Genomic DNA, 26,974 nt, shown 5'->3' with positions numbered 1-26,974 from the left:
GTCATCAGAGATCTGACCTGTGTCATCTTGGTTGATGGGGTACAGTTAATCTTCAGTTCCCAAGTCTGTTTGTTTCCATTTCCTTGAGGCTATTTCTCAGAATTGTGGCAACTTCTGTCGTGGGTATAGTCTGGCCATCATGCGGTTAACTTCTCCACCTGGAGCTTCAGTCTCTATAAGACAACTCGCAGGATATGGCTCAGAGTATTATCTACAGCCCCTGAGAAGAAACTAAAGGCCCTTGACTGTGCTTCATAGCTATGTTATTATTATATGGTCTTCTTTGGCTGTTTTCCTTTGTCTCTGCGTGGTCTCATTTCTCTGATTAAACTTATTCCTTGACCAAAGTTTTCCACAGACAAAAGGCAGGCTGGGGGCATGGAGCGGGCAAGGACCATCGGGTCCTGATCCATTTCAGTAGGACCAGAGTCCGGGGTGTTGGAAGCAGACGCGTTATTCTCACTGCTCTTTTCGGGGAGCTAAAACCCCAGGGCTCAGAACAGTTCGGTTGTGGAGAAACCAGGAACCCCAGTTTACCAACCCGCTAGCCCACTAACCACTGCCTTGGCGCTGCCGGCTAGGTCTAAGCCTCCTCAACCCAGCCAGGTTTAGTGGCGCAGCGCTGCGTGCACCCCACAGCGGGGACTCGGGACTCCACGGGGGGATGGGGGCGCCTCCAACCCCTTCCTGCCCTGAAAGCAGGGCTCGGAGTGTCAGGCCTAGCACAGACCGTCAACCGTTCAGCATTTACCACCAAATCCTTTTCATGGTCTGGTGTGTGATAGATGACAAAGTATGTTTTTAAACCTTTTCTCCTTTAAAAGCTTTTCAGTAACCAAGTGAAACTTCTATTGTTACCCTTGCTTTATAGATGAGGAGCTAGAGGCCCAGAGAGGTGGAGGGGCTTGTCCAAGGACAGAGCCGAGACTCCGTCCCCGTCCACCTGATTCCCAATCAGATCCTCTCTTCTCCACACGATAATCTAACCTGAGCACACATGAGAGTTCCAACACGGGACTGTGCCTTTATTCTGATGCCCTGGCTCCCCTCCTGTGCCTCAGGGTCAAGAGAGAAGTCGAGAGAGAGAGAGCCGAGTCACATGAGTCACTGTCAACCCAACGAGGTCCTCCTCTCAGAGTGAGGTTCTTCTAGGTCTCGTCCAGTGATGGGCCACAGGCCTCTATTTTCTTTGACCTTTTTCAGTAACTTGGATGTAATTATAAAAATATGCTTATAGGAATTTTAGAAGTTGTGAACTGTGTTGGACGATAGATCCAGGGTGCAACGAACCTTACCAAGCTGGAATGTTTGGTTAGATCTAGGAAGGCTAAATCTAACACAGGAGAGCCGGGTTCAATCCCTGGTTCGAGAAGATCCCCTGGAGGAGGAATGGCAACCCACTCCAGTATTCTTACCTGGAGAACCCCGTGGACAGAGGAAGCTAGTGGGCTACAGTCCGTGGGGTCACAAAGAGTTGGATGCGACTGTGCGACTGACATACAACATAAGGTTATACTAGAACAAACTGGGCTGCCTGTGTCTGAGGTACACAGCTGAGAACTGTTTAGAGCAGAAGAGGCTTGGCGTCTCCGGCGACCTCAGGGTTCCCGTGAGTAACCGGCCTGAGCACAGCCACCAGGGCCGAGGTGACCGTCCGGCTACACCCACCCAGGGCAGGTGGTCTCTGCTGTCCGCTGGAGACACCCACCCAGGGCGTCCTGCTCCGCTCCCGGTGCCGTTTCAGAAGAGGTGGAGGAACGGAGAAGAGGCCAGGAGGGAGGAGAGAGCAGTGCTTGGAAAGCACAGGCACACAGGGATGTTTCCTTGTGAAGGCTGAGGAGCAAAGCGGGAACCGCCTGATTTCTCAAAATAGAAGGGAGGAGGCAGAAGCTACCGGCTGCCGACTCAGGGACGTCTCTTGAGTTTGGCACTTAGCGCTCAAAAGTCAGTCTGCTTGGGCTTGGACCCCTGGTCTGCAGCTTAGTAACGGAATGTGGGCTTGTTGACACTTTCTGAATCTCAGTTTTCTCATCTGTAACATGGGGATAATAATAACACCTGTCTCATAGGGTTGTTGCAGAGATTAAATGAGCAAAAACACTTTGCATAATACCTGACATGCAGTGAACTCTCCACAGATGTCAGCAATCTTTTTTTGTTTATGTAGGTTTCTGAGGATGGAATGAACCCTAACTGCCGTTGGGCTGGCAAGGTTACTAACTGGTGAACTTTACAAGATTGTGTTAAGCATCCTATGTCTCAGTTAAGGATAACAAGGAGTCTTTCATATGAAAATCTAAGGAGGAGCATGAGAAAAATTGAAAAAACAGAGCAAATTGATTTGATACATTTTACTTCAAACTCGTAATACCTTGCATGTTACCATCTAAGGTTCAGAAATGGCCCATTTGAAAAAGGAAAATAATGCTCCAAATTAGAAGACATAAATATTTAGAGTAGATGAATTTTATCCCCACATATCCCCGAAGCCTTGTAAACAACTGGCACACGGTGAGTGATTATTGATCCAATAGGAAAAATAAATCAATAAAAATGACCCGGGAAGACGTCACACTGGGCCCTGGCCATCTCCTGTTTGCACAAGATGCAGACAGACCTCCTGTTCTGATTTGAGCCAGACCCTAAGCCGGGGTGTGGCTGTGATGTCCCTCCATGCTGGGATTGTTTTCCGAGTGGCATTTCCAGCAGTGTGGTTTCCATTTCGGAACAGGCAGCGTGGCTGCCCCCCTCAACCAAAAGCCCCAGGCTGCTTGCCTTCCACAGCACAGGATCGTCTTACCTCCTCATCCCACTGTCCTCTTCCTCTTAGACTTTGGGTATTTTGAAGCGGCCTTTCTCTTAGAGTCTTTGCTGGCAGCTTCACTCGTTGAAGTGTTTCTCAGAAGTTTGGTGTTTATTCCGTGTGTCAGATCCGCAGATGGACCTCCCTGTCAGGCCTTTCTGTCTTAAATGCTTTGGAAGGAGCTCTTCTGGCAGGCCTGGAAGATCCCGAGGAGAGTCTGCTCTTCACACCGGATCAGGACTCTGGCATACGGCGGAGGGAGAGGCTGCTTAGAGCAGAGATGCAGGGCCCTGCCGCCTGTGTCGGGGTCAGGGTCTAGGCGCAACCGATGGAGGCAGCTGCGTCTTTGCCATCCAAACGCCACACACACTGCAAACTTTGCAGCATGTTGCTGCCTGTTCATGCCCCCAGTGGGAGAGCGGATTCCAGCAGATGCAAGGCCTCCTTATAGCCTTCTGGCAAGATGTTCACTCTGGCTCCAGCAAAGGATGAGCGTGACCTGTCACTTTTGTCTCCTCTCTGCTGGGTGGTCTGTTCTAAATTCTCAAGCACTGTGACCTGGGTTCTGGTTTTAGTTCTGCCAGCTGTGTGACCTCAGACAGGCCACTGTGCACCTCCAGTCCCCAACCGCCTCACCCCTAAAGTGGAAGCCATGACCTCTGCCTTATGTGCCTCACTGGGTGCTTGAGAGGCTTAAACAAGGTCACCAAACGATGACCATCATCCCACCTGTGAACTGCTTTACTGATGTGAGGACTTACTGCTACTGTGGTGTGAAATGCCTGTAAAAGGGAAATGTCCTTCTTGCATGGGGAGGTGAGAAGGCAAAAGGAAACTTAATAAAAAGAGGAAATTGGATTTTTGAATTACCTTATGGCCACCTGTCTGCAGCTAATGAGGACAGAGGATCCGTGGGTCTGGAGAACATGGGCTCAGGACCGCCCGTCGTCACCCGGCAGGGCTGTTTGGTGGCCACAGGGCCTGAGACCACATTGCTACTAGAGGCAAAAAAAATGAAAACCAAGGTGACCAAGTCAACTGAAAATGTGTTCAGTCAGTCACTCTACAACCAGTTACTGGATGCCCTTTATACATCGGGCGCTGGGGGTCCTGGGAAGAGCAGAGACCCCCACCCCCACCTCACCCCAAACTCCCTATTTGGCAGAGGAGACAGGCAAAGATACCAGCAGCTTCTTAAAGGTCTGTGTCTCACAGTCTCAGCTCTCCTGGATGTGGGAAGGCTGAAATGGGGGCCTGGAGGCTTCTCTGCAGTTGCCGTGGAAGCCCAGTCTACCTCCCTTGCAGGAGAGCCTTTTAGACCCTCACTCAAAGCCGGTGTACTTTTTTCCTACACATATGTTTAACAATCCCTGCTTTCCATAGCAATTTAAAAGCAGCAGATTCAGAGTGGGGAGAGGGATTTAATGACAGTGAAAGTGACAGCCTAGTCCTGGCAGCTAGGAAGGAGACAGAGCCATCGAAAACAGATCAAAGGCTCCAAGAGCAGTGGTCTGGGGCCATTTGGTGTTTGGACCAATCTTCCCTACGTTCAAAAGTATCACTGCCCGTAGCCCAAACAGTGGCTGATGCTCAGAATAAAGCCTGAGTTACTAAAAGGAGAACGGGATGAGAAGGAGCAGCTGACTGTTCCTGCACAGTGTTGGCCAAGCAGGTACACATATTACCTCATTTGTTATTGTTGTTATTATTTTATTGAAGTGTAGTTGGCGTGCAGTGTTGTATTCGTTTCTGGTAAACAGCAAAGGTATTCAGTTACATATACATTTTTCATATTCTTTTCCATTATGGTTTATTCTAGGATATTGAATATAGTTCCCTGTGCTAGACAGTAGGAGCCTGCCGTTGATCTGTTTTATATATACTACTTTGTATTTGCTGATCCCAAACTCCTAATTTATCCCTTCCCCCTTTTCCTTTGGGTGACCGTAAGTTTATTTTCTATGTCTGTGAGTCTGCTTCTGTTTTGTCAGGAAGTTCATTTGTATCATACTTCAGATTCTATATATAAGTGATATCATATGGTATTTTTCTTTGTCTGACATTTCACTTTAGTATGAAATCTCTAGGTCCATCCATTTGCTGCAAATGGCATTATTTCATTCATTTTTAGGGCTGAGTAATGTTCCATGTACCATATATCTATGGGATATATGTACCCCATCTCTGTTATCCATTTCTCTGTCAGTGGACATTTAGGTTACTTCCATGTCTTGCCTATTGTAAATAAGTAGTACTGCCATGAACACAGGGGTTCTGTGTATCTTTTATTTTATTGATTTGTTTTAAGCTTTAAGTTTTTATTTTATACAAAGAGTATAGTTGCTTTGCAATGCCGTGTTAGTTTATGCTGTGTAGCAAAGTATTCTCAGCTCTATATGTGCACACATATAGGGGTGCATGTGTCTTTTCAAATTAGATTTTTCTCCAGATATATGCCCAAGACTGGATCATACCTTACCTGCCTCCTGGGAAATCTGTATGCAGGTCAAGAAGTAACAGTTAGAGCCAGACATGGAACAACAGACTGGTTCCAAATTGGGAAAAGAGTACGTCAAGGCTGTATATTGTCACTCTGCTTATTTAACTTCTATGCAGAGTACATCATGTGAAATGCCAGGCTGGATGAAGCACAAGCTGGAATCAAGATTGCTGGGAGAAATATCAATAACCTCAGATGCGCAGATGAGACCACTCTTATGACAGAAAGTGAAGAGGAACTAAAGAGCCTCTTGATGAAAGTGAAAGAGAAAAGTGAAAAAGTTGGCTTAAAACTCAACATTCAAAAAACTAAGATCATGGCATCCGGTCCCATCACTTCAAGGCAAGATGGAGAAACAATGGAAACAGTGGCTGACTTTATTTTTCTGGGCTCCAAAATCACTGCAGATGGTAACTGCAGTCATGAAATTAAAAGACGCTTGCTCCTTGGAAGAAAAGCTATGACCAACCTAGACAGTATATTAAAAAGCAGAGACGTTACTTTGCTGACAAAGGTCCGTCTAGTCAAAGCTATGGTTTTTCCAGTAGTCATGTATGGATGTGAGAGTTGGACTATAAAGAAAGTTGTGCACTGAAGAATTGATGCTTTTGAACTGTGGTGTTATAGAAGACTCTTGAGAGTCCCTTGAACTGCAAGGAGATCCAACCAGTCCATCCTAAAGGAGATCAGTCCTGAATACTCATTGGAAGGACTGATGCTGAAGCTGAAACTCCAACACTTTGGCCACCTGATGTGAAGAACCGACTCAGATGAAAAGACCCTGATGCTGGGAAATATTGAAGGCAGGAGGAGAAGGGGATGACAGAGGATGAGATGGCTGGATGGCACCACCGACTCAATGGACATGAGTTTGAGCAAGCTCTGGGAGTTGATGATGGGCAGGGAGGCCTGGCGTGCTGCAGTCCATGGGGTCGCAAAGAGTTAGACACGCTGAGCAACTGAACTGAACTGATGACGATTCTATTTGTGGTTTTTTAAGGAACCTCCATACTATTTTTCCATAGTGCCTGTGCCAATTTACATTCGTACCAACAGTGTTAGAAAGTTCCGTTTTCTCCACATTCTCTCCAGCATTTATTATTTGTAGATATTGTAAATACAGTGTTGTCTATATTTTACTGATGACCATTCTGATCATGTGATGTGAAATCTTATTGTTTTGATTCACATTTCTCTAATAACTAGTGATGTTTAGCGTCTTTTCATTTGCCTGTTGGCCATTTGTATGTCTTCTTTGTAGAAATGTCTGTTTAGATCTTCTGCCCATTTTTGATTAGGTTGCATTTTTATTCATATATAACTTCATTTAATTCTGACACCAACCTAATGAGATGGGCTTTGCTTTCCACAGGATATCGGTGAGAAAAGCAAGATCCAGGGAGTTATGGGCCAGATTACTCAGATGCTATGTGGCACAGAATCGGCTTGACTATATAGTCTTCTTTTCCCCAGGAGATCAGTGGAAAATATTTTACCTTCATCGAAATTGACTAATGTTCTAAACAAAATATGTTGTCATTCAAATAGACTGAGCTTCTGTTTTCTGGAAAATTCACTCACAAGGAACACCTAATAGAACAGTGACAGGTCAAACAGCTATCACAGCAGATTCCTGGGAATTTCCTGGATTCCCACGCCATGCTGCTTCCAAATAATCACTTGGTCTTTGATCTCAGAGAGGAATGGAAGTCTGCCTTTGTGTCTGATGAGAAGACCTCCTCGTGTTGCCTCTCTGTCTATTGACTCTTACTTACCATACATTCTTAATAGGTGGGGCGATCTGGCCTCAGCTTATAAGGTTGGGAAAACTTAGTTCCCTGGTGGCCCGCTGGTTAGGATCCTGGGCTTTCACTGCTGTGGCCCAGGTTCAATCCTTGGTTGGGGAACTGAGATCTCACAAGCTGATATGGCCAAAATAAAAAAAGATTGAGAAAGCTTCAGAGAAGTTTTACTTTGTTTTGCTAAGAATGGAAGGAAATTAAAACAAAAAAATAGACTTTGGGTCTTGTCCTCTTGACTTAACTGAATGTGTTTGGGCAAATTCCTCAATCTGTGAGGCTCAATTTCTTCATCTATAAAATAGAGATGATAGCATACACGTCATAGGGTTGTTGTGAGAATAAAATAAGATACCGTCTATAAATGGCCAAGCACATAGTAGGGCTTCAATATAGGTGAGGTCCTCCCTGCCAGTGAAAGACGAGAGTTGTGAAGTCGCACATGTTTTGAGCGAGTGAGTGCTAAGTCGCTTCAGTCATGTCTGACTCTCTGCGACCCTATGAACTGTAGCCCGCCAGGCTCCTCTGTCCATGGGATTTCCCAGGCAAGAATACTGGAGTGGGTTGCCATTTACCGCTCCAGAGGATCTTCCTGACCCAGGGGTTGAACCTGCATCTCCTGTTTCTCCTGAATTGCAGAATTCTTTACTACTGAGCACCAGGGAATCCCCCTCACAGGTTTGACCACTGATTAAATAACCTGGGATCGTTGGAATGACCTTTTTGTTCAGAAGTCTAGCCCACAGGTAGGATCCGGGATTTTCTTTAGAAAACAAAAGAAAGTTTCTGTGGGCTAAATCCTGTTTATTAGAGGGGAGCCCGGGTGGCTGCCTTCTTTTGTTGAACTGCGGTTTTGTTATGTGACTGTAACATAAGGGCTGTGTTTTTCTACGATAGCTTTGATTGGGGCAACAGTATAATGTAGTTGCTGGGGAAATGACTAGGATCTGAGGCTGCATCATGAAAAGTTCAGTGTCTAGAATGAGGGAGGTGAAAGTTCCGTATCACAGGAGGATTCTAGAGAACAGGCAATGTGATCATTGACTTCAGGTAGTTGAAGAGCTGTTTTATGAAACAATCTGTTTACTGCCTGGAGTCTTCACTGAATCAATGAATAGAGGCCATGGAGATGGAATCTGAGCTTAAGTTAAGGAACAAATATTCTAACTCACCTTTACCCCCCAAGTAGATGCTTCACACTGCAGGCTGGGCTTTTTCAGGTGTTGAGAAAATTTTAGAATTGCCTCTCCAAATGTAGGAATGAAAGGAACACTCTTTCATTCATGGACTTGATAATAACTATTCTCTACCAAACACAAATAATAGGGGCTCTGGCCCACCTTTCTGGGCAGACCCTGGCCTAGCAAGCTAGAGCCTAAGTGGAGGGAAACCAAAACCTCCCAGGCATCCAGAACCATCCCACAGGCTCCTCCCTCCACACCCTCTTGGCCTCTGTGCTGTCTTTCTTGTAAGTCAAGGAACATAAAGTGTGTGACATGAATTGTTTTCCCCATGTGTGCTCCTAACACAGGTAACTCCCCAGGAACGAATTGCTGGATTGTTTCAGGCTCACATTTTAAATGCATGGAGTGCATTACAGCACACCTAGAGCATTTGCATAACCATCACTCTCTGTAGTCACTTCCGGGCGTTTTGATTCCTGAGAGGGCTGTGAGCTCTACTCAGAAACCCCATTCTGGACCCAGCTTTGATGGAATATGACATTCCTACACTTTGGGACTTTCTGGGTGCATATAAGCTATCAAAAAGCATGTTTTTCCTGATGCAAAATCATCACAGTAAGAATTAAAGCCAAGTGGGAGTGTATGAGAACAGTCTGACAATTTTTTGCTTAAATGGGAGTTAGGCAGTGTGGCTTTGCAGCATAAGAGGAGGTGACCTAGGTTCCAGACTCTATGACCTTGCAGAAGTGACTTTCCCTCTCTGGTTCTCAATTTCTTCATCTCTAAAATGAGGTTAATAAACTCTGCCCAGACCATCTCAAATGGTGAACATGAAGGACCAATAAGATGGGCGTAAAGCATATAAATAAAAAGGACTTTTTTTAGGATCTGGATTTATGCCCACCATGCTTTGGGTAAAGATTCAGAGGGATGTTCAGTTTGCCAAGTGGCATCTTATATAAGTTGCATCCTTACATTAAATTTTCTTGGCCCCCTTGCAAAATTGTTCCCCCCTGAGTTATATTTTAAGATTATGATCCCAGCTTTTTGTAAAAATCTATACAAAAATAGCCTTATGAAATCTGTTTGTTGTGGGGACACTGTTGATACCATGCTAACTAATTTGACAGTATCCTCCATATGAGGCTTTTTGTTTTCTTTTTTTTTTAGGGATTAAAGCCTAGAAAACATTTTGTGTCCTTGAGGGACTGGTGTTTTTTCTCCTTAGTGAAAGTGAGAGCTCTGCAGTTAACATCATTGCCCTTTTCTCTCGGGATGCCAGGAAGGTCATCGCCTATAGCGCTGGGATCTTCGGTGGGCTCACCTGTCTTCTGTCCCCTTTCCCTCCAGTAGTGTTAGTCGCTCAGTCGTGTCTGACTCTTTGCGACTTTATGGACTGTAGCCCGCCAGGCTCCTTTTTCCTTGGGGATTCTCCAGGCAAGAGTACTGGAGTGGGTTGCCATGCCCTCCTGCAGGGATCTTCCTGACCCAGGGATTGAACTGGGATCTCCTGCACTGCAGGTGGATTCTTATTTGTTGTTGTTCAGTCACCAAGTCACGTCCGACCCCATGGACTGCAGCACACCAGGCTCCTCTGTCCATGGAATTCTCCAGGCGCAAATACTGGAGTGGGTAGCCATTCCCTTCTCCAGGGGGTCTTCCTGACCCAGGAAGATACTGCCAATAAGCATGTTACCTCCAGTAAGCATGTTGTAATTTACATTTTCCCAGGCACTTATGTTTTCATTTTTATTCAGTGTTTTATTATTTTAGTATACATTTCCTATAAACTAACTACCTTGGATACCTTGAGAGATGATGATGAGGAGACCAAGCAAGTAATGGAAAAATTAACAAATCCTCTGGTATGAGGAAGCCCTAGTCCGCCCCCCACCAACCTTTCCCACCGGTTTCAAAGCTTTGAAAAACATGTTTGTCTCTTGGTGCCTTCATGACCACCCATCTCTTGCAGGCATATGAGGAGAACATGTATGGTAGCAAATACCAGTGGATCATCCCGGGCTGGTATGAGCCTGCCTGGTGGGAGCAGGTGCACGCAGAAGCCAACTCATCGCGTTGTCTCCGGAAGCATCTGCTCGCGGCCATGGAGGGCTACATCGGCGTGGACTTCGAGCCCCTGAGCTCCAAGCAGATCAAGACCATCTCCGGGAAGGTCAGTGCCGTGTTGTCCAGTGATGTCGTCAGAAAGCGCCCAGATCTCGTTCTGGCCTTTGCTCTGGGATTTTGAGCAGATCATTTGACCTCTCTGAGCCTCACTTATTTGTTAAAGGAGTACATCTGGCCGTCTCCCTCTTCTAGGGAATCGTGGGAATCGAATGAGGTAAGGGTGCTTCCTAAGCGCATAACACAGTGTGTGTGTAAGGGATGGAGTCGTGGCTGTTACGGCACCAGCCGCAGGCACTGACTTTCAGACGAGGCCAGCAGCTCATCCCCTGCACCCTCTGACCTGGAATGTCGTTTCTCAATCTCACTGAGCTCCTGTCAGCCTGGAGAAGAATAACCCCTCAAGTAGGCTTGGGGAAACAGGTACTGACGACCAGAAAGACTGGTCCAGGCCCCAGTTCTGCCACCCGCCATATGTGTGGCCTTGAGCTTGCGTTTTCTGAGCTGCTGTTTTTTTCATCTGTGGCGCCTGGCGCCTGTGCTGTCCTAACTGGGAGGAGGACCTTGCAGGGTGCGTAAGTCCTCAGGCCTCCACTGGCGATGTTCCCACTGGGGACGGCTAACCTCTGGCCTGCTTTTATCATAGGGCTGGGAGAACAGGTAGCACGGTATATGTAAAAGTATCTCCAGAGTATACTATTCTCTGTCGTTGAAAGCATCATCAACAGTCGGATGGTGACAGTCCCAGTGAAGATGGCAACATCCATCTCTCAGTTCTAACCACCAGCCAGAGTTTGGTACAGCAGGGCATGTGATTCTTCTCTGTCTCCTCTGATCTCAGATTTTTAAATCCTTCACCCACCTTCAATTTCACTTGAAGAGTCAGTTTCATAGTAAAGTAAATATATAATATATATTTAGTTTTATCCATTATTTATTCTCAGAGCCAACACTACAGGAATGATTTATTGATTTGTCCAAAAATGGCAAATCATTAGGACACATTTTATAAGCAGCTCTTTAAATCATGTGGCACCTGAGAGGTCCTGGAAAGACATTCTTGGTAGAAAATGTTGAAAGAAATATTTTCATGCCTGAGTCAGTGACCATATAAAGTTTTGGGACATGCTGAATAATGAGTAGAAACAACTCATTTTTATTTCACTAAATGTTATTTTTAAAGGTGTTGACGTTTGCAGTTTATTAGAAGATACTTGGGTCCAGGGATACCCTATACTTTAATCTAAAAATAGTATAAAATTTGAGAAAAGTACAAAAACTAAGAAGAAATTTCCATGCAGGCAGACAGTATAATAAATAAAATGAGAAACTTAAGGAAGACCAAAGATGAAAATGGTTACACATGAGATCTGTGAAGCCAAGTGTGGGTAAGAGCCATGAGATGCCCCAGAGGCCGCAAGTGTCGTTCCAAGGAGCATGAATGCTACCTAGGCGTGGAGGTAGAAATGCACAGAATGCATTTTGGGAAGATCATTTTTTGGCAGTGTTTTTTGGATTAAACATTTTGACTTTATAGCATCTCCCAAAGAGCATTAGTTGCTCAGTCTCGTGTCTGTCTCTTTGCGACCCCATGGGCTGTATCCCGCCAGGCTCCACTGTCCATGGGATTCTCCAGGCAAGAATACTGGAGTGGGTTGCCATACCCTTCTCCAAGGGATCTTTCCAACCCAGGAATCGAACCCAGATCTCCAGCATTGCAGGCAGATTCTTTACCATTTGAGCCACCTGGGGATCTTAACATCTCCCAAGTCACTGGCTTTCCTTTTTAATTTTGAATTTTTAAATCTGGGGCCAGTGAGGAGTCTGAGGCTTTGCAGGAGGCACCAGTGGTAAAGAACCCGCCTGCCAGTGCAGGAGATGCAAGAGACGAGGGCTCCATCCCTGGGTCGGGAAGGTCCCCTGGAGGAGGGCCTGGCACCCACTCAGTGTTCTTGCCTGGAGAGTCCCGTGGACAGAGGAGCCTGGCGGGCTCTAGTCCACAGGTTGGCAGAGAGGTGGACAGGACTGCAGCCACTTAGCATGCAGGCACGAAGAGCTGGCCTCATCCCTGTGTCACCATACACACGAATGGGCACCTGGGAGCTACTCCTGGGGCTCTTCACTTCCCGCACAGTCTGGGTTACCCACTCCTGGGTCTCCCCAGATGGAGCAATGCCGGCAGGAGCAGAGCCAGGCAGCCTTCCTGCTTGGGGCAGCTCTGACATTCAAGGTGACCCAGTCCCTGTCCCACAGTCCCTGAGGCAAGAGGCAGCATTTCTTACAATCTCAAGGTCGAAAGATTGAAGTTACACAGGGAACTTTCAGCCTCTTTGCCTCTGGGATTCTGGGTTTAGGGCTCTCCTAGCAGGCTTCCCTGATAGCTCAGTGCTAAATAATCTGCCTGCCAATGCAGGAGACTCCAGCTCAATCTCTGGATCCGGAAGCTCCCCTGGAGAAAGAAATGGCAACCCACTCCAGTATTCTTGCCTGGTTTAAGTCCCATGGACAGAGGAGCCTGATGGGTTACAGTCCATGGGGTCCCAAAGACATGACTTAGCGACTAAACAACAACAGTGGGTCACGTCGACCAGCCTCCCTTCAGACTCTCAGATCCTTCCAGTAGCACAGTCTTACTGCTTATCCCCTGATTTCCCCCTCTGGCCCCTCTGGGCCTCCACAGGTCCTGTTGGCAAACACCACACCCCTGTAGGCATTCCTTGTCCCTCGTGGGCCCACCCCTCCGGTTGTGACTCATAGTTCTAGGGCCAGGTCTAAGGGCAGAATTTAAGGGGGTGCAAAGGACCTCAGTGGGAAAATCCATGATGAACAAAATATCAAAACGTTAAATAAAGACAGGATTCACAAGACCGCCATTAGGGTGAACTGATTTGAGTCACATAATTACAGAAACACATCTTGTCTTTATTTACATTTTTGCTCAGTAGATTTTTTTGGGGGGCATTAGTTTTGATTTCTTTTTTTTTTTTGGCATTAGTTTTGTTTTGTTTTTTTACTGAGGTTTTGAGCGGCTTCTTCCTTTTGCTTCTGAAGGGAAGGCCTCGCTCGCCTCCCCTTGGCCTTTGCCCCGCACAGACTGTGTCGTCAGGCCCCTGCCCCTGCTCAGCCCATTCTCTGTACGTGATCGTGTTGAATGCTCCCTCAGCAGGGTGTGGGGCCCAGAGTTGAGGCATTCCTCTTTGTGGTCTGACCACAAGCCAACTTCCCCAACCAACCCTCAAGAATATAAGGCTCAAGAAAGTTCTAGCAAGTCATGAAGTAGTTATTGAGTTTGGTTTTGTGGTGTACGTGACTGCTGGGGACCTTGGTCAGCGTGCCACAGGCTGTTGGGTAAGCTCCTGAATTCTGGGGTCCGTCAGTATCCATAGAACAAGCAAACTCTTACAGAACCTAGCCAGTGGACTCGCCCACCCCCACTGCTTACACATAGAAAAGCTGAGGAGCAGAGAGAGGAATAGCACACTCGGGATCCTTGTAGCGCCTTAAACAGGAATGGTGGCCCCTAAAAGGATGCGTCCAGTTCCTAACACTTAGAACTTGTGAACGCGACCTTATTTGAAAAAAGTCTTTATGGATGTAATTAATTTAAGGATCTTGAGATGAGATTATCCTAGACTACCTGCATACGTGCCTGCTAAATCGCTTCAGTCGTGTCCAACTCTGTGCAACTGCGTGGATTGTGGCCCTCGGGCTCCTCTGTCCATGGGCTTCTCCAGGCAAGAGCACTAGAGTGGGTTGCCATTTCCTCCTCCAGGGGATCTTCCCAGCCCAGGGATAGAACCTGCATCTCTTACATCTTCTGCACTGGCAGGAAGGTTCTTTACCACTAGCGCCACTACCTGAGTAAACCCTAAATCCAATGACAAATATTCTTATAAAGAAAAGGCAGAGGGAGGTTTGCCGTTTGGAGAAGATGGTGTGAAGATGGAGCCAGAGATAGGAATTAAAAGGCAAGGAGCTCCGAGGATTTCTGGCAGCCTCCAGAATCTGGAAGAAAGGCATGGAATGGATTCCCCTTGGAGCTTCCAGAGGGGAGCAACGCTGCCAGTGCCTTAGTTTCAGTCTCCTGGCCTCTGTAACTGTGGGCCAATAAGTTTCTGTTTAAACCACCGAGTTTGCGGGAATTTGTTATGGCTACCCCAGGACACTGATAATGTCACCAGCAGGTCAGGGGCAGATCCGGGGACTGGAAACCAGGACAGCTAAGTCCCCGCTCACTGCCCCTTCCCCTCTACCACGCTCTTCCTCTCAGCGTGACATGCCTAGGAGCCGAGCACACCGGGTCGGCCCCTTTTGTGATGTCTTAGTGGGCCTGTTGGTAAGTGGCAGAACAGGACAGCGCAAGTCTAGTAATCAGGAGATTTAGTGCCAATCCTGGCATAGCCACCAACTCATCTGCAACCTCAGCTAGACCCTCACCATCCCTGGGCCTCAGTTTCCTCCACTGAAAACGAGAGGTTTGGACTGTATAACTCCTGGTATCCTTTCACAGTAAAATGCTCTGACTCTGTGTAGGTATGATATTGAGTTATTACAGTGAGCTGTGTGATATGGTTATAACGTTAAACTGGAACCCCCAGGAGAGAGGTGACCCGTTGTAAAGTCACCGAATCGGGTGGAATGGTGGGCTCTCCCGGAATGCATCCTCTGCAGTTCCCTCTTCCATATGCCTGCCTCCAGGCCGCGCCGCCCCAGCTTGTTCACTGGCGTCCAGGAGATCTCTGGGAGGAGGGGTAACAGGGTCTCCCTCCCGGCACACTCATCAGTCCCTGCCGGCTGGAATTCCCAGCGACGGGACAAGCGCAGGCCTTGGGGCTTCCCAGACCACGTTCAGAGCTCAGTTTTCCGGAACCTCCCCTAAACAGCCTCCGGATACTGGCTTTGGCTCTTGTGTCTCTTTCTCCTTGTTAAAGTTCCCTTCCCCATCACCACTCTATTCCCCTAAAGTGACTCTGTTGACATTGGTGATTTCCAGTGTCAGCTTTCACTTTTCAGTGTCCCATTGGGATTGTTTCCACTGTGAGTATTTATAATTTTGGTATAAAATTCCAGTGATGGCTTAGCCTCTCCAATAAGGACATATTCTTCCCTGCTACCATTCTCCTGCTGAGATACGCACAGTTGGGCCAAGGCATCAGATGGAAGTGTTCACAGAACCCCGGAATCCGTGGGAACCTCAGAAGTGGCCCCAGCCTTCCATCAAAGGCACAGGCTCTTTCTTTGGAAGACTTCTGTAGTGTTTTCCAGCAAAAAACTTCTGTGGCCACCCACGACTGTTTATCCAACACAGCGGAACAAAAGGAAACAGAAATCTAGCGAGTCCTCAAATTAGAGCAATGACCTGGGAAAAGCTGCATGCATCTCGTTGTCACTGGCATGGGAGCTCCATAACAAAGAACCTGGGGCTTTTAGGAAGCTCTGGGGTCCAGAGGGGAGGATGAGAAGGTGCTATGGAAAGGTAGAGATGCTCCCCAGGGAGTCAAGCTTTCCGATGCCGCTGCCTCTGCCCCCACCTTCCCCACAAAGCTCCTGTTACCGGCTGCTTCCCCAGATATTCACGTCCCTGGGAGACAGGCGGTGTGGCAGAGGAGCTTGGGCTCAGGAGGAAGGGTGTGGTGTGGCAGGTAGTTGTCCATGCAACATCCATAGCCCTTCTTCCTGTTCAGTAGCATAACTCTGATTTTTAACTGGGTATGTTCATCTGAAAATATACATTTCCCAGCCTCCCATGTAGCTAGATAGAGCCAGGATTCTAAGTCTAACCAGTGAGATTTAAGTAGAAGTATTATCCAAGACTTCTAAAAGCCTACTTTAAGAGGTGAGCTTACCCTTCTTCTTTCTTCTCCTCTGTATTGGTTGAAATGTGGATGAGATGGCTGGAGTTATAGCAGCCGTTTTGTATCAAGAGGTGACCTTGAGAGGGAAACTAGGATAGCGGGGCATAGAGATAAGAGCCTCAGTCTCTGTTTACACTGTGGAGTTGCCGTAGAAGCCCTGCACCACCTACTCATAGACAACTTTTACTTGAGAAAGAAATAAACTGTTTCCTTTAAGTCACCAATAATTCTTTGTCTGTTATGTTATACAGCTGAACCTAATCAAGAGTGATGCAGTGACATCGGGCAAGTCATTTGGCCTTTCTCAAGTTGTTTCTGATTATGCTGGAGTAATATGTCTTTTACAGAATTAGAAGGATTGCATGAAGTAATACAGAGAAAAATACCCTGCTACGTGCCAAGCTCACAATAGGCGCTCAACAAATTGTAGTTCTCTTCCTTCATGAGTGCAGCAGCCTTGAGGTCAGGAGAACGGAGTAATGAGTCAATTTATATGCACAAACCTTTTCTGGCTTGTGGTTGGAATTTTACTGATTCTATTGACTGATTTAGGAAAAACTGATATCTTTGTAATATAGAATCTTTCCATCCATTCAATTTCTCTCAGAAATCTTCCGTGTGGAACTTTTGCATGTTTTTTATTTGATTTATTTATAGGTATTTGATGTATTTTAGTGATTATATGTGCACAGTACTATTGGGTGCATACTTAGGAGTGGAATTTCTGAGTCATAGAGAATGCATATGCTCAGCTATAATAGACACTGCCAGGCAGATTTCTAAAGTGGTTGCACCAACTTACACACCCACAGGCAGAGATTGCGAGTTTCATTAGGTTCACACACTCACCAACTTTTGGCATTGTTAGCCTTTAAATTTTAGCCAATCTAGTGGGTGAGTAGTGGTATCTCATTTTTATATTAATTTACATTTCTTTGATAAGTCATGAGGTTGTTGATCTTTTCTTATCATTATTGGCCATTTTGATATTCTCTTTTATAAATTGACTATTCAAGTCTTTTGCCCATTTTTCCACTTGGATTCTCTGCATGTTTCTCACTGATTTGTAAAAGTTCTTTTTGTATTCTGGGTATGAATTCTTAGACAGTTATATTTATTACTTACATCATGTGTGTCTTATTTAAGCAACTTTGCCCACCCAAACTCATGAAGATATTTTTCTATCTTGTCTTTGGGAAGTTTGTTTTACCTTTCACTTTTAGATACAGAAATCATGTGAAACTGATTTTATGTAACATCTGAGGCGGGCGTCCCTGGTGACTCAGACAGTGAAGAATCTGCCTGCAATGTGGGAGACCCGGGTTCGACCCCTGGTTTGGGAAGATCCCCTGGAGAAGGGAATGGCAACCCCACTCCAGTATTCTTGGGGCTGCCCTGGTGGCTCAGACGGTAAAGAATCTGTCTGCAATGGAGGAGAACCAGGTTCCATCCCTGGGTCAGGAAGATCCCGTGAAGACAGGACTGGCTGCCCACTCCAGTATTCTTGCCTGGAGAATTCCACGGACAGAGGAGCCTGGCGGGCTACAGTGGATGGTGTCGCAAAGAGTCAGACACGACTGAGGCGACTTAGTCTGTGTGTGCAGATCTACTTCTGGACTTTCTCTTCTCTTCCACCGGCCTATTTGCCTATCCTTTAAGCAGTACCACGCTACCTCAATAACTGAAGTTTTTTAAGACTTGATGACTGGTAATGTCAAGTCCCTCATCTTTGTTCTTCTTCTAGGAGATTTTCTTGAGTGTCCTTGAACCTGATGTCATGTTTCATTTAGATCTACTCATATATTTACACTTCTCATTCCTCCCTTCATTTCTGTTCTGTTTATGATCATTTTCTTTCTGCCTGTAGAGCTTATCTTGGTCTTTCTTTTAAAGAAAGAAAAGACTTGTTTTGGTTTTGCTGGAAACACATTCTCTCAGTTTCTGATTGTCTAAAATTTTCTTTCACCTTTAATATTGAGAGATATATTAATTAGGTGTAGAATTCTAGGTGGTCTGTTATTTTCTTTTAGCACTTTCAGAGGTCATTTCATTGTCTTCTGGCATCCCTTGTTTCTGTTAAATCAGTCATCAGACTAATTGTTGCTCTTTTGAAGATAATACATCCTTTTTTTCTCTCTCTCTCTAACTGCTTTTAAGATTTTATCTTTGCCTGACTCTTCAGCAGTTTTATATGCTATGTGAAGTACGGTTTTGCTTGGTTTTATCTTGGTTGGGGTCTAAGCATTATGGAACTTCATGAATCAGTGGATTGATATGTATTGGGGGAAATTCTAAGAAAATATCCTTTAAATACTGCTTCTACCTTTTTAACCTTTTCTCACATTTTAGGACACCGGTCACACATGCGTTATACATTTTCAACACATTCCATGTGTCTCTTATGTTTATTTTCTGTCCTTTTTCCCACCCTGTGCCTCAGGCTGAGTATTCACAACTCACATTTCTTCAGTTCACTAACCTGCTTTCTGCTGTGTCTAATACGCTGTTTCATCCATCTGTTGAGTTTTTAGTTTCATTTGCTGTATTAATATTTTAAAATTTTTAGGATTTTAATTTTATTCTTTTTTTTCTTTCTTTGTTCACTGCTTTCCAGTGATATTCTGTATCTTTTGTCTATTTTCTTGAACATAGAAACCTCCTACATTAAAGTCGAGGCCTAATAAATTCAAGATATGAACCACCTGTAGATCTTGCCTATTTTTCTTCTTTCCTTTCTTTCTTCCTTCTTTCCTTCTTTTGTTTTTTTTTTTAAGATTTGATACTATTACCTGGTATACCTAGTAAGTGTAATTAATTGAATTCGATATGAAAAATTAAAGAAGCTGCAGGTGGCATTATCTTTCTTCAGAGAAGACTTTTCTCTTTGAGCAAGCAGAATAGGGGCAGTTTACTTTATCCAGCCAAAAACTGGGATGGTTCCAGGCTTGGCTTTAGTTTCCATAATATCTGGTCTGTTTTGTTTTGACTTTATTCCTATCTGTCCTTCAACATTCTAAACTAAAATCCTGGGATGTTTACTGGCCCTGGATTCCAACTTCTGTTCCTAGTGTCCTGAGCCTTTGAACATGCCTGCCCGTGTTCTTTTCCCCTTGGCCAGCACTCCTCACCTGGCCTCTCATCCCTGTTTCATGCGGCGTGTGCGTGCCTACTCAGTCATGTCCGACTCTTCGCCACCCTGTGGACTGTAACCCGCCAGGCTCCTCCGTCCCTGGGTGTTCTCTGGGCAAGAATTCTGGAGTGGTTTGCGTGCCATCCTCCTTATGCAGCTTAGGTATCACCAAATATCACGAGTGCAGATGTCAGTGTTCATACTGGTATCCTGTGGGTCCTCGTCCTCTGAGACCTTGGCCCTATAAGCCTTGCCACCCTGATAACCCTGAACTATGGTTTTTTACGTCTTCCCATCTCTGAGGGACTGATGAAAACACGGATCCACTGTCTTCTGTTCCTACAACTGGCCTTCCCGCTTGCAGATCAACAAATGCCTCCAGGGGAAGCAGCAAAGAGTGTTGGACTCTTCTCAAAACATCTCTCTTTCCTCCAGGATCTTGGTTCTTCAAGTCATAGATGTCCTGGATAGCTATATTTATATTTTATTCTGCTTTCCTTAATGTTCTTCATGGGAGCTTTAGTTTCATATAACCTATTTCGTCATAGAGTGGATGTCTGACTTGAGACTGTTTCGCTTAAAAGGTGAAGAATATAGCACATTGAGGACAGGGTAAGCGTGTCACTGACTTCAGCTCTTTGAGATATGTTATGGATAAGAGGATGCAGACGTGTTCTTTGCAGCTCCACAGAAAGACATAGCAAGCTGCAGGGAGATAGGTGTAATCTGTATCTGTAATCTGTATCTGGAAGACTGATCTCATAGACGTCAGGCATCCCTTAAGTGGAAGGCTCTCGCTGAAGACATAGTGACTTTCCCAGCACTGAAAGAGTCCGAGAAAGAGCTCAGAAAACACCTGGAGGTTGCTATTGAGAAAATCCAATAATCAGATTGTAAGAGGGACTTAATCAATGTTAACCAATTTATGTATTCTTAAAGTCTTAAAAGAGCTTTTAAAATACAGTTGTCCGAGTTATCCCACAGACACAACAAAACAAAATGTAGGGCCCTGCATTCTCAACAGGCTCCTTGGGTGACCTACAAACTAGACGAGAAGAGCCCGTGGACTGTCCCCTAGTGGACCTTCCAAAGGAGACTGTGGTCGCAGCATCCCACAAAGGGTGCCAGAGAGAAACTCTGCTGGCTTTGCCGCTCTGCGGGGCTGGGGGTGGCAGTTGGAGATGTGGAGGGGGATGTTTCCCTCTTCTCCTCTCTTCTGTCCGTGAGACTTCCCTCCCCCAAGAAGCAGGACTCAGCCTGGTTCTGTTGGAATGACGGACCCATAAAGTGTAGTCACAGTGTGGGGTAGCTAACTTGTGTGGGCTAGCCTGGGAACCTAACCACTATTTATAACATAATTTCTGTATGAAAATATGTTCCACGTTCCAGCAACCGCCTCTCAAAAATATGTGGGGCGCAACCTGTCAGTAACTGGGGCTCTTCATGTAAAACTTGTTTTCTCAGAAACTTTTAGCCTCTCAAGATGAACTTGACCTCAGAGCGTGAGTAATCAATCAGTTTTCAGTGTCTGCTTTACAGCGGAAGGAATTCTTCTGCCCTGAATAATTGGAGACCTGCTTTAAGAACAACTATTAGCTTTTCTCAGACAATTGTGAGAGTGTCTCTTCCTGCTGTCATTGTTTTGCCTGAGGGAGATCGGCGCCAGCTTCACCGGGGAACAGTGATGAATGGTCCCGGACATAGTGTGATAGCAATGACTTCAGCGTGTGCTTGCGAAGGCAGTGAGGATGAGGTCGCCTTTCAGGGTGAAGCTACCCGGCTGTCCCACTCCAAGGACTTTACCCGCAGAAGTGAGGCACGTTGCCACTGTTCTCCAGACCCCTTTCCCCTGGCTGATGAACAGTTTTATGAGATAGAAAAATATAGGGATTTATAAAAGGTGCACCTAAAAAATATATAGGGGCTTGTGTTGGCCCCAGTGTCAAATGAATAAACAGTCTGATCCTGATCCACTCTATTATCTACACACATGAAAATATCGGCAATAAACAACATCAAAGAAGTTTAAAAACTACACTCATTTTCCTCCTGGTGAGGCGATACTCTGTCTGTTTACCGAAGGCTTGACTCCTCCCCACCTGCAACACCTTTAAGAATGTCACAGAAACCTTCAAGGATGCCCCAGTGGTGTGTCCTGGATAGAGAAGAAGTCTCAAAGCGTCATCTGGATGTACTCATTAGGTTGAACAAACAGGACTCAGAGAGACACCACCAGCCCTTGGACGCCTTTGGCTGCATCAGAAAAAGCCTCGCAGCAGCAAAGTCTTGGAGAGAAGAGTTCAAGAGGCCTCGTTCCTTTGACGCTTAAGCAATTAATTAGATAAATAGACATTCAGGTAAATTTTTAATACTTTAAAAATAGCCAATAGCTGAATTAACAGCCTGAAATAGACCCAAATTTCTTTTTTTCTTCTTCTCTTTTTTTTGGCCACAGTGCGCATCTTGTAGGATTTCAGTTCCCCGAGCAGGGATTGAATCCAGGCCCTCTGCAGTGAAAACATGGAATCCTAACCCCTGGACTGCCAAGGAATTCCCCCAAATTACATTTTAAAGTTAAGAAAAATATAGCCAAATAGAAAAATAACAAGGATATGTTGAAACAAAGCTTTAAAAGTTGTGACTCTCAATATAGCAGTATGGTATAAAGGGGAAACACGTCTCAGAAGTGAAAGTTGCCCATCAACATGTGAAAGGAGATCACTCTGAATAGTTAACCAGAGAAATGCAAATTAAAATGAAAAGAGATGTACATTTTTTTTGTTAACTTGAGAAACTGACGATGATTTTAAAAATTGAGGGACTCCCCTGGTGGCCCAGTGGTTAGACTCTGCACCTCCACTAGGGGCACAGGTTTGATCCCTGGCTGGAGAACCGAGATCCTGCATGCTCAGCAGCTTAAAACAAAGAAAGAAAGAAACGCCTACTGTGGTCCAGGAGGCAAGGAAACAGGCACTTTCATATGGAGTGGGATTTTAGCTTTTTGTGGTTGGGGAGGATAATTTGGCCCTTTAGATGTGTGAATAGCACTGAAGGTTTTTATACCTTTTACCTCAGCAATTATATATCTGGGAATTTCTTCCGAAAAAATAATTAGCAGTGTGCGTTCAGAAAATTTAGATACAAGGATGCTTTTTTTTGCAGTCCTGTAATTGGGAGAAATTAGAAAAAGCCTCAGTGTCCAATAATTGGAAATTAGCTAAGGAAGTAAAAGTAGGCCATTCACACACGGGAGGGCTGCTGCCCGCCATCGGCACAGGCGAAGTCCGGGGTCTCCAGGGCATCCTGGGCGAGCAGCGGTGCCGGGTGGCCAGGAGAGCAAGCACGTGTGCTGTCACTCGCGGTGACTGGAGCGCTCGGGGCAGCAGCACGTCCTGGACGCAGGACCGATGCTGCGCACGCTTCATCTCACGGACCTGTCACAGCCACCTAGACGGGAGGCTGCAGAGACCTGCAGGAGATGGGACCCCAGCCCCAGGTCCCGTTACCAAACCACTGAGCTAACTGGAGGGCAGGTGAGCCTGCTTCCAAATCCTGTGTTCTTACCACTGTGCCAGGCTCCTGCCTGGATCACTCACCAGGAGGAAGCTTCTGGATCACATGGTCCAACCTCCTCACTTTTCAGATGGAGAAACTGATGCTTAGAACGGGTCTCTGCGGGTATTGTTTTGGGTTCTGTGATCAAGATAACACCCCTGACCCATTGGAGCTTACTTCTTTGGGTAGATGCATTGGAGGAAGTAAAAATTGCAATAGAGAAGATAAAACTAGTGGATAGAAATTGCCTGGCAGGAGGAAGTTGTGGAAAGGGTGGGTCAGGGAAGCATCCTTGAGAGATGACACATGTTGACGTTTGTGTACCGAGAATATCAGGCAAGAGCTGGGATAGAAACTTCCTGGCAGAGGAGGCATCTAATGCAACAGCCTCGAGTGCAAAGAAATTTGGTGTGAGTGAGGGAGACCCAGCATGTTCAGGGAAGAGAGGAAGCCTCATAATACACTATCTCATGCTCGCTGATAAGAAGTGAGCAGGCAAAGGATGCCTGTGGAAAGCCAGCCTCCAGGTGGAGGGGTGCAGTTCCCTATGAGAAGGGGCTTGAGGAGCTGGGCTGGGCTAGAGACGGTGCTGTCTGCTTGAAGAACCCTTGGAATTGAAGAACTTCTGCTGGGTGTTTTGACTGATGAACAAAACAGTGATGGCTGGACATGATGCATTTCCAAAGGAAATCATAAATAGATAAAACTTGAACTATCCAATAGGAGCCAAATTTATTTTGTTTTTTTTTTTTAAAGGTGGTGGATTTGTTGCTGAGATACCATTTGTATTTGGTCAGGCAGATTCTTCATTTGGTTGTCTGCAGATCCCACATTTGGAGGGGCTTGGTTGTACCCAGGCTCTGCTAACACCTCGAGCCAAGGGTGAGAGACTTGAGATCCAGCCACAGAGTGACCCAGTCTTCAAAGGCTCGGCTTCCCCACTCTACTCGGATACCAGAACTGGCCTCGAACAACTCAGGGTGGTTTTCAAAAGGCAGTTATGACCTCAAAATTCAAACATATGAGAAGCAGCAAAAAAGGCAGTTATGACCTCAAAATTCAAACATATGAGAAGCAGCAAAGATAAAGTGAGACAGTCTAGCTATACACACAGAGACACATGCGCTAATGCTGTGTGACCTTGGCCGAGTCGCTAGACCTCTCTGTGTCCCCCGCTGCAGATTGAGACGGCGTGTGTGACCGTCTCCTAGGGGCCTTTTCTGGTATAAACTGACAATGAGTTCTGGTTTCTGTGCTTGATTTGTCCCCAAGGAGGGTTTATCCAAAGACTAAGCCATGGGCTCTGATGACATTTCTGGCAGAGGAGTCCAGAAGTGATTTGAGAAAAGGCCCATGAAGAGCTGAGGGTAATGGGTTCCCCTGGAGCGGCATTCATTTGGATCTATAAGCCTCAGGGACTAGAGTAAAAAGGCAGTTTCATTACTTTGTGGCCTCAATCAGAATGTTAATATTACCAATGAAATTCTTTTATGAAATCCAGCTCAATGGGAGAAAAAAATTTTTAATGCGAAGTTATTCGCAGACTCTGCTACACTATGGAAGAGGGAAGAGCACAAAGTGGAGATCAGAAGGGACCCTACCTCTGGACAACTAGGACCTGCCCTGGGTCCCATGCTCTGAGAGGACCTCACTCAAGCCCCACGGGGTTCAAACTCCACAAGGCCACAGGGCCCTGCCCACCTGCACTGCGCCCCTCCCAAGCCTGGGCCATACCCTGAATTCCCTGCCCAAGAGCCTGGAGCCACATCCAGGGTCCAAGGAGCCTCTTCAGGGAGGCCTGAGCGTCTGCGTGGTCATGGGATTACTGATGCTAGAAGGGGGTGGACCGAGCTTGACCGGCCTGTGGGTGGAGTCCAGTGGGAAGAGAAGGGGGTGGGCCCCGGAGCAAAGTTAGCTTCCCCTGTGCTTCTGTGTCCAGACTGAGATCTGAGGGGTCTCAGACTTCCGAATTCAAACCTGGCCTTCCAGCTTGTTAGGAAGGTTTATTTACCTACCTTTAACCGATTATGACAAAAAGATAGAAAATATTTTATTGAACAGTCTGTCGCCTATAACTTACTGTTTAGACATATGGTACATGGGCCGCCACTGTTACTGTAGCTCCAGGCCCAGCTCATGTCAGCAGGAGGCCTGCTCAGGATGCATTCTTCCTTCCACTGGTCTTGGCGGACAGCCAGGGTGCAGATACCAGCCCTGCCACTCGCTTGGTCCTAGGCAGGTTAGCTTTCCTGAGTCAGTTTTCTCACCTGCAAACGGGGACGGTAACAGTCCCGGTGTACAAGGTCGCTGCGGGGGTTAGACGCGGTGATGCACGTTAAGAGCCGGGCCCCGTGCCTGGCCGGCGGTAAGCCCTGGGGAGGGTCAGCTCTCAGCGCGGCGTGCTCCTGTCCCGGCTGCCTGTGACCTGGTGTCTCCGGCCCCCTTGTTTTCCAGACGCCGCAGCAGTACGAGAGAGAATACAACAACAAGCGGTCAGGGGTCGGGCCCAGCAAGTTCCACGGGTACGCCTACGACGGCATCTGGGTCATCGCCAAGACGCTCCAGCGGGCCATGGAGACGCTGCACGCCAGCAGCCGGCACCAGCGGATCCAGGACTTCAACTACACGGACCACACGCTGGGCAAGATCATCCTCAACGCCATGAACGAGACCAACTTCTTCGGGGTCACGGTCAGTCCCGGGCCCCCGGGCTCTGCCTTCCTTAGCGCCCCTTGGAGACGTCCAGGGCAAGAGGCTCTGTGTTACAGGCCCTCTGATACATGGCTCATTTTCTTGCTTGTTGAAATAACTTCCTGTGGGCTCTGGGATTGCAAGGCTGCTGAAACGGGCATGGCCAGTGACGCTCCCCGAGGTGTTGGGAAACTGCCTCTCTGTATAACTCGTGGATTAGAAAGGCCATAGTGAGCTGACACAGACCAGGTGGAACCCACCAGCTGGTGGGGTGGGGTGAGCCAACAGAAGCTCTAGATCCAGAGTCAGGTTCAAATCCTGGGCATTCACTTTCACGTTATGGTCTTCAGACTACAGGGTTTTTTCAGCCCCCAAATGGGAATAATACCTACCTGGCAAGGCAGTCATAAACATTAGCTGTTACAGATTAAAAACTGCCCTAGCAGTTGCTTGAGCAAGCTACTTGTTCTGAGTTTCAAGATTCTTGAAATAGCTGGCAAAGGGGAATAATAATGACTGGCTTGCACAGAAGTCAGGAAAATTGGCAATGATGAGAATCACTATTTCTTGAATGCTTATGATGTGCTAGATATGTGCTAAGCATTTATGTAGATTAGCTTGGTGATGTATGCCCAGTGCTAGGCACATGTAGACAGGAGGAAATGCTAGTGGTCGTTGTAGTTAATAACTGTCTCACTGCATCTGTGTGCCATCCCTAGGAAGTGGGTGCTGTTACCACCCCTGATAAAGCTGAGGCGCCTGGAGCTTGGGACATTAAGTACCACAGCTAATCGGAGGTAGAGTTGGGATTTGAACCTGGGTCTAGCTCTTAATAGCTGCATCACACTACCTTCTGGTCATGAAAATAAGTGGTCGTCATTTATGTCTCATGATGATGTATTTGTCACTGACTGTGCTCCCAGAAAATTAGGGAAATTTGCCTAAAGAATAGTTTGAAATGGCTAAAGTGCTGCCCATTGTTCTAATTTAAAAAGGCACTTAGAGAACCAGTCTGTCTTGGGAGTAGATGAGATGAGCTGGCTGGGGTGTTTCTTACACATCCATGTTCCTCTGTGCGTGCACTCGGGCTTGGGCGGTTGGTCTGACAGGCTGGGACTTGTGCAAGTGCTGGGGGTAGACTGTGGTGTGGACTGCAAGGTAAGGTGGACTCCTTGTCCTGGAGTCTGTGGTCCAGATGCAGGCGTGAGACCCGGACTCAAATGACATTAAGAGGTTGAAAGTGCTCAGCACCGTGGGAGGGACTGTGTGAGCCCAGGCGCATTTCTGTGACCTTTAACAAAGAGTCCTGGAAGACTTTGGAAGTGGAATCTTT

At 46.5% G+C, this 26,974-nt stretch overlaps 1 protein-coding gene across 2 annotated transcripts in view; it reads left to right on the top strand.

Moving 5' to 3' along the window:
• GABBR2 (gamma-aminobutyric acid type B receptor subunit 2) overlaps nt 1-26,974 on the top strand; it is a 353,521-nt gene that overhangs the window by 198,772 nt on the left and 127,775 nt on the right. For both annotated transcript variants that reach the window (XM_065908009.1, XM_065908010.1), the window contains exons 6-7: nt 10,259-10,459; nt 25,405-25,641. In XM_065908009.1, the coding sequence (XP_065764081.1) occupies nt 10,259-10,459; nt 25,405-25,641 (438 nt within the window). The remainder of the gene's footprint in view (nt 1-10,258; nt 10,460-25,404; nt 25,642-26,974) is intronic.

The sequence above is a fragment of the Muntiacus reevesi genome, chromosome 17 (genome assembly GCF_963930625.1).
Source record: "Muntiacus reevesi chromosome 17, mMunRee1.1, whole genome shotgun sequence".
NCBI lineage: Eukaryota > Metazoa > Chordata > Mammalia > Artiodactyla > Cervidae > Muntiacus > Muntiacus reevesi.
The sequence above is the reverse complement of the archived record's forward strand: the minus strand, read 5'-3'. Positions and strand labels throughout refer to the sequence as shown.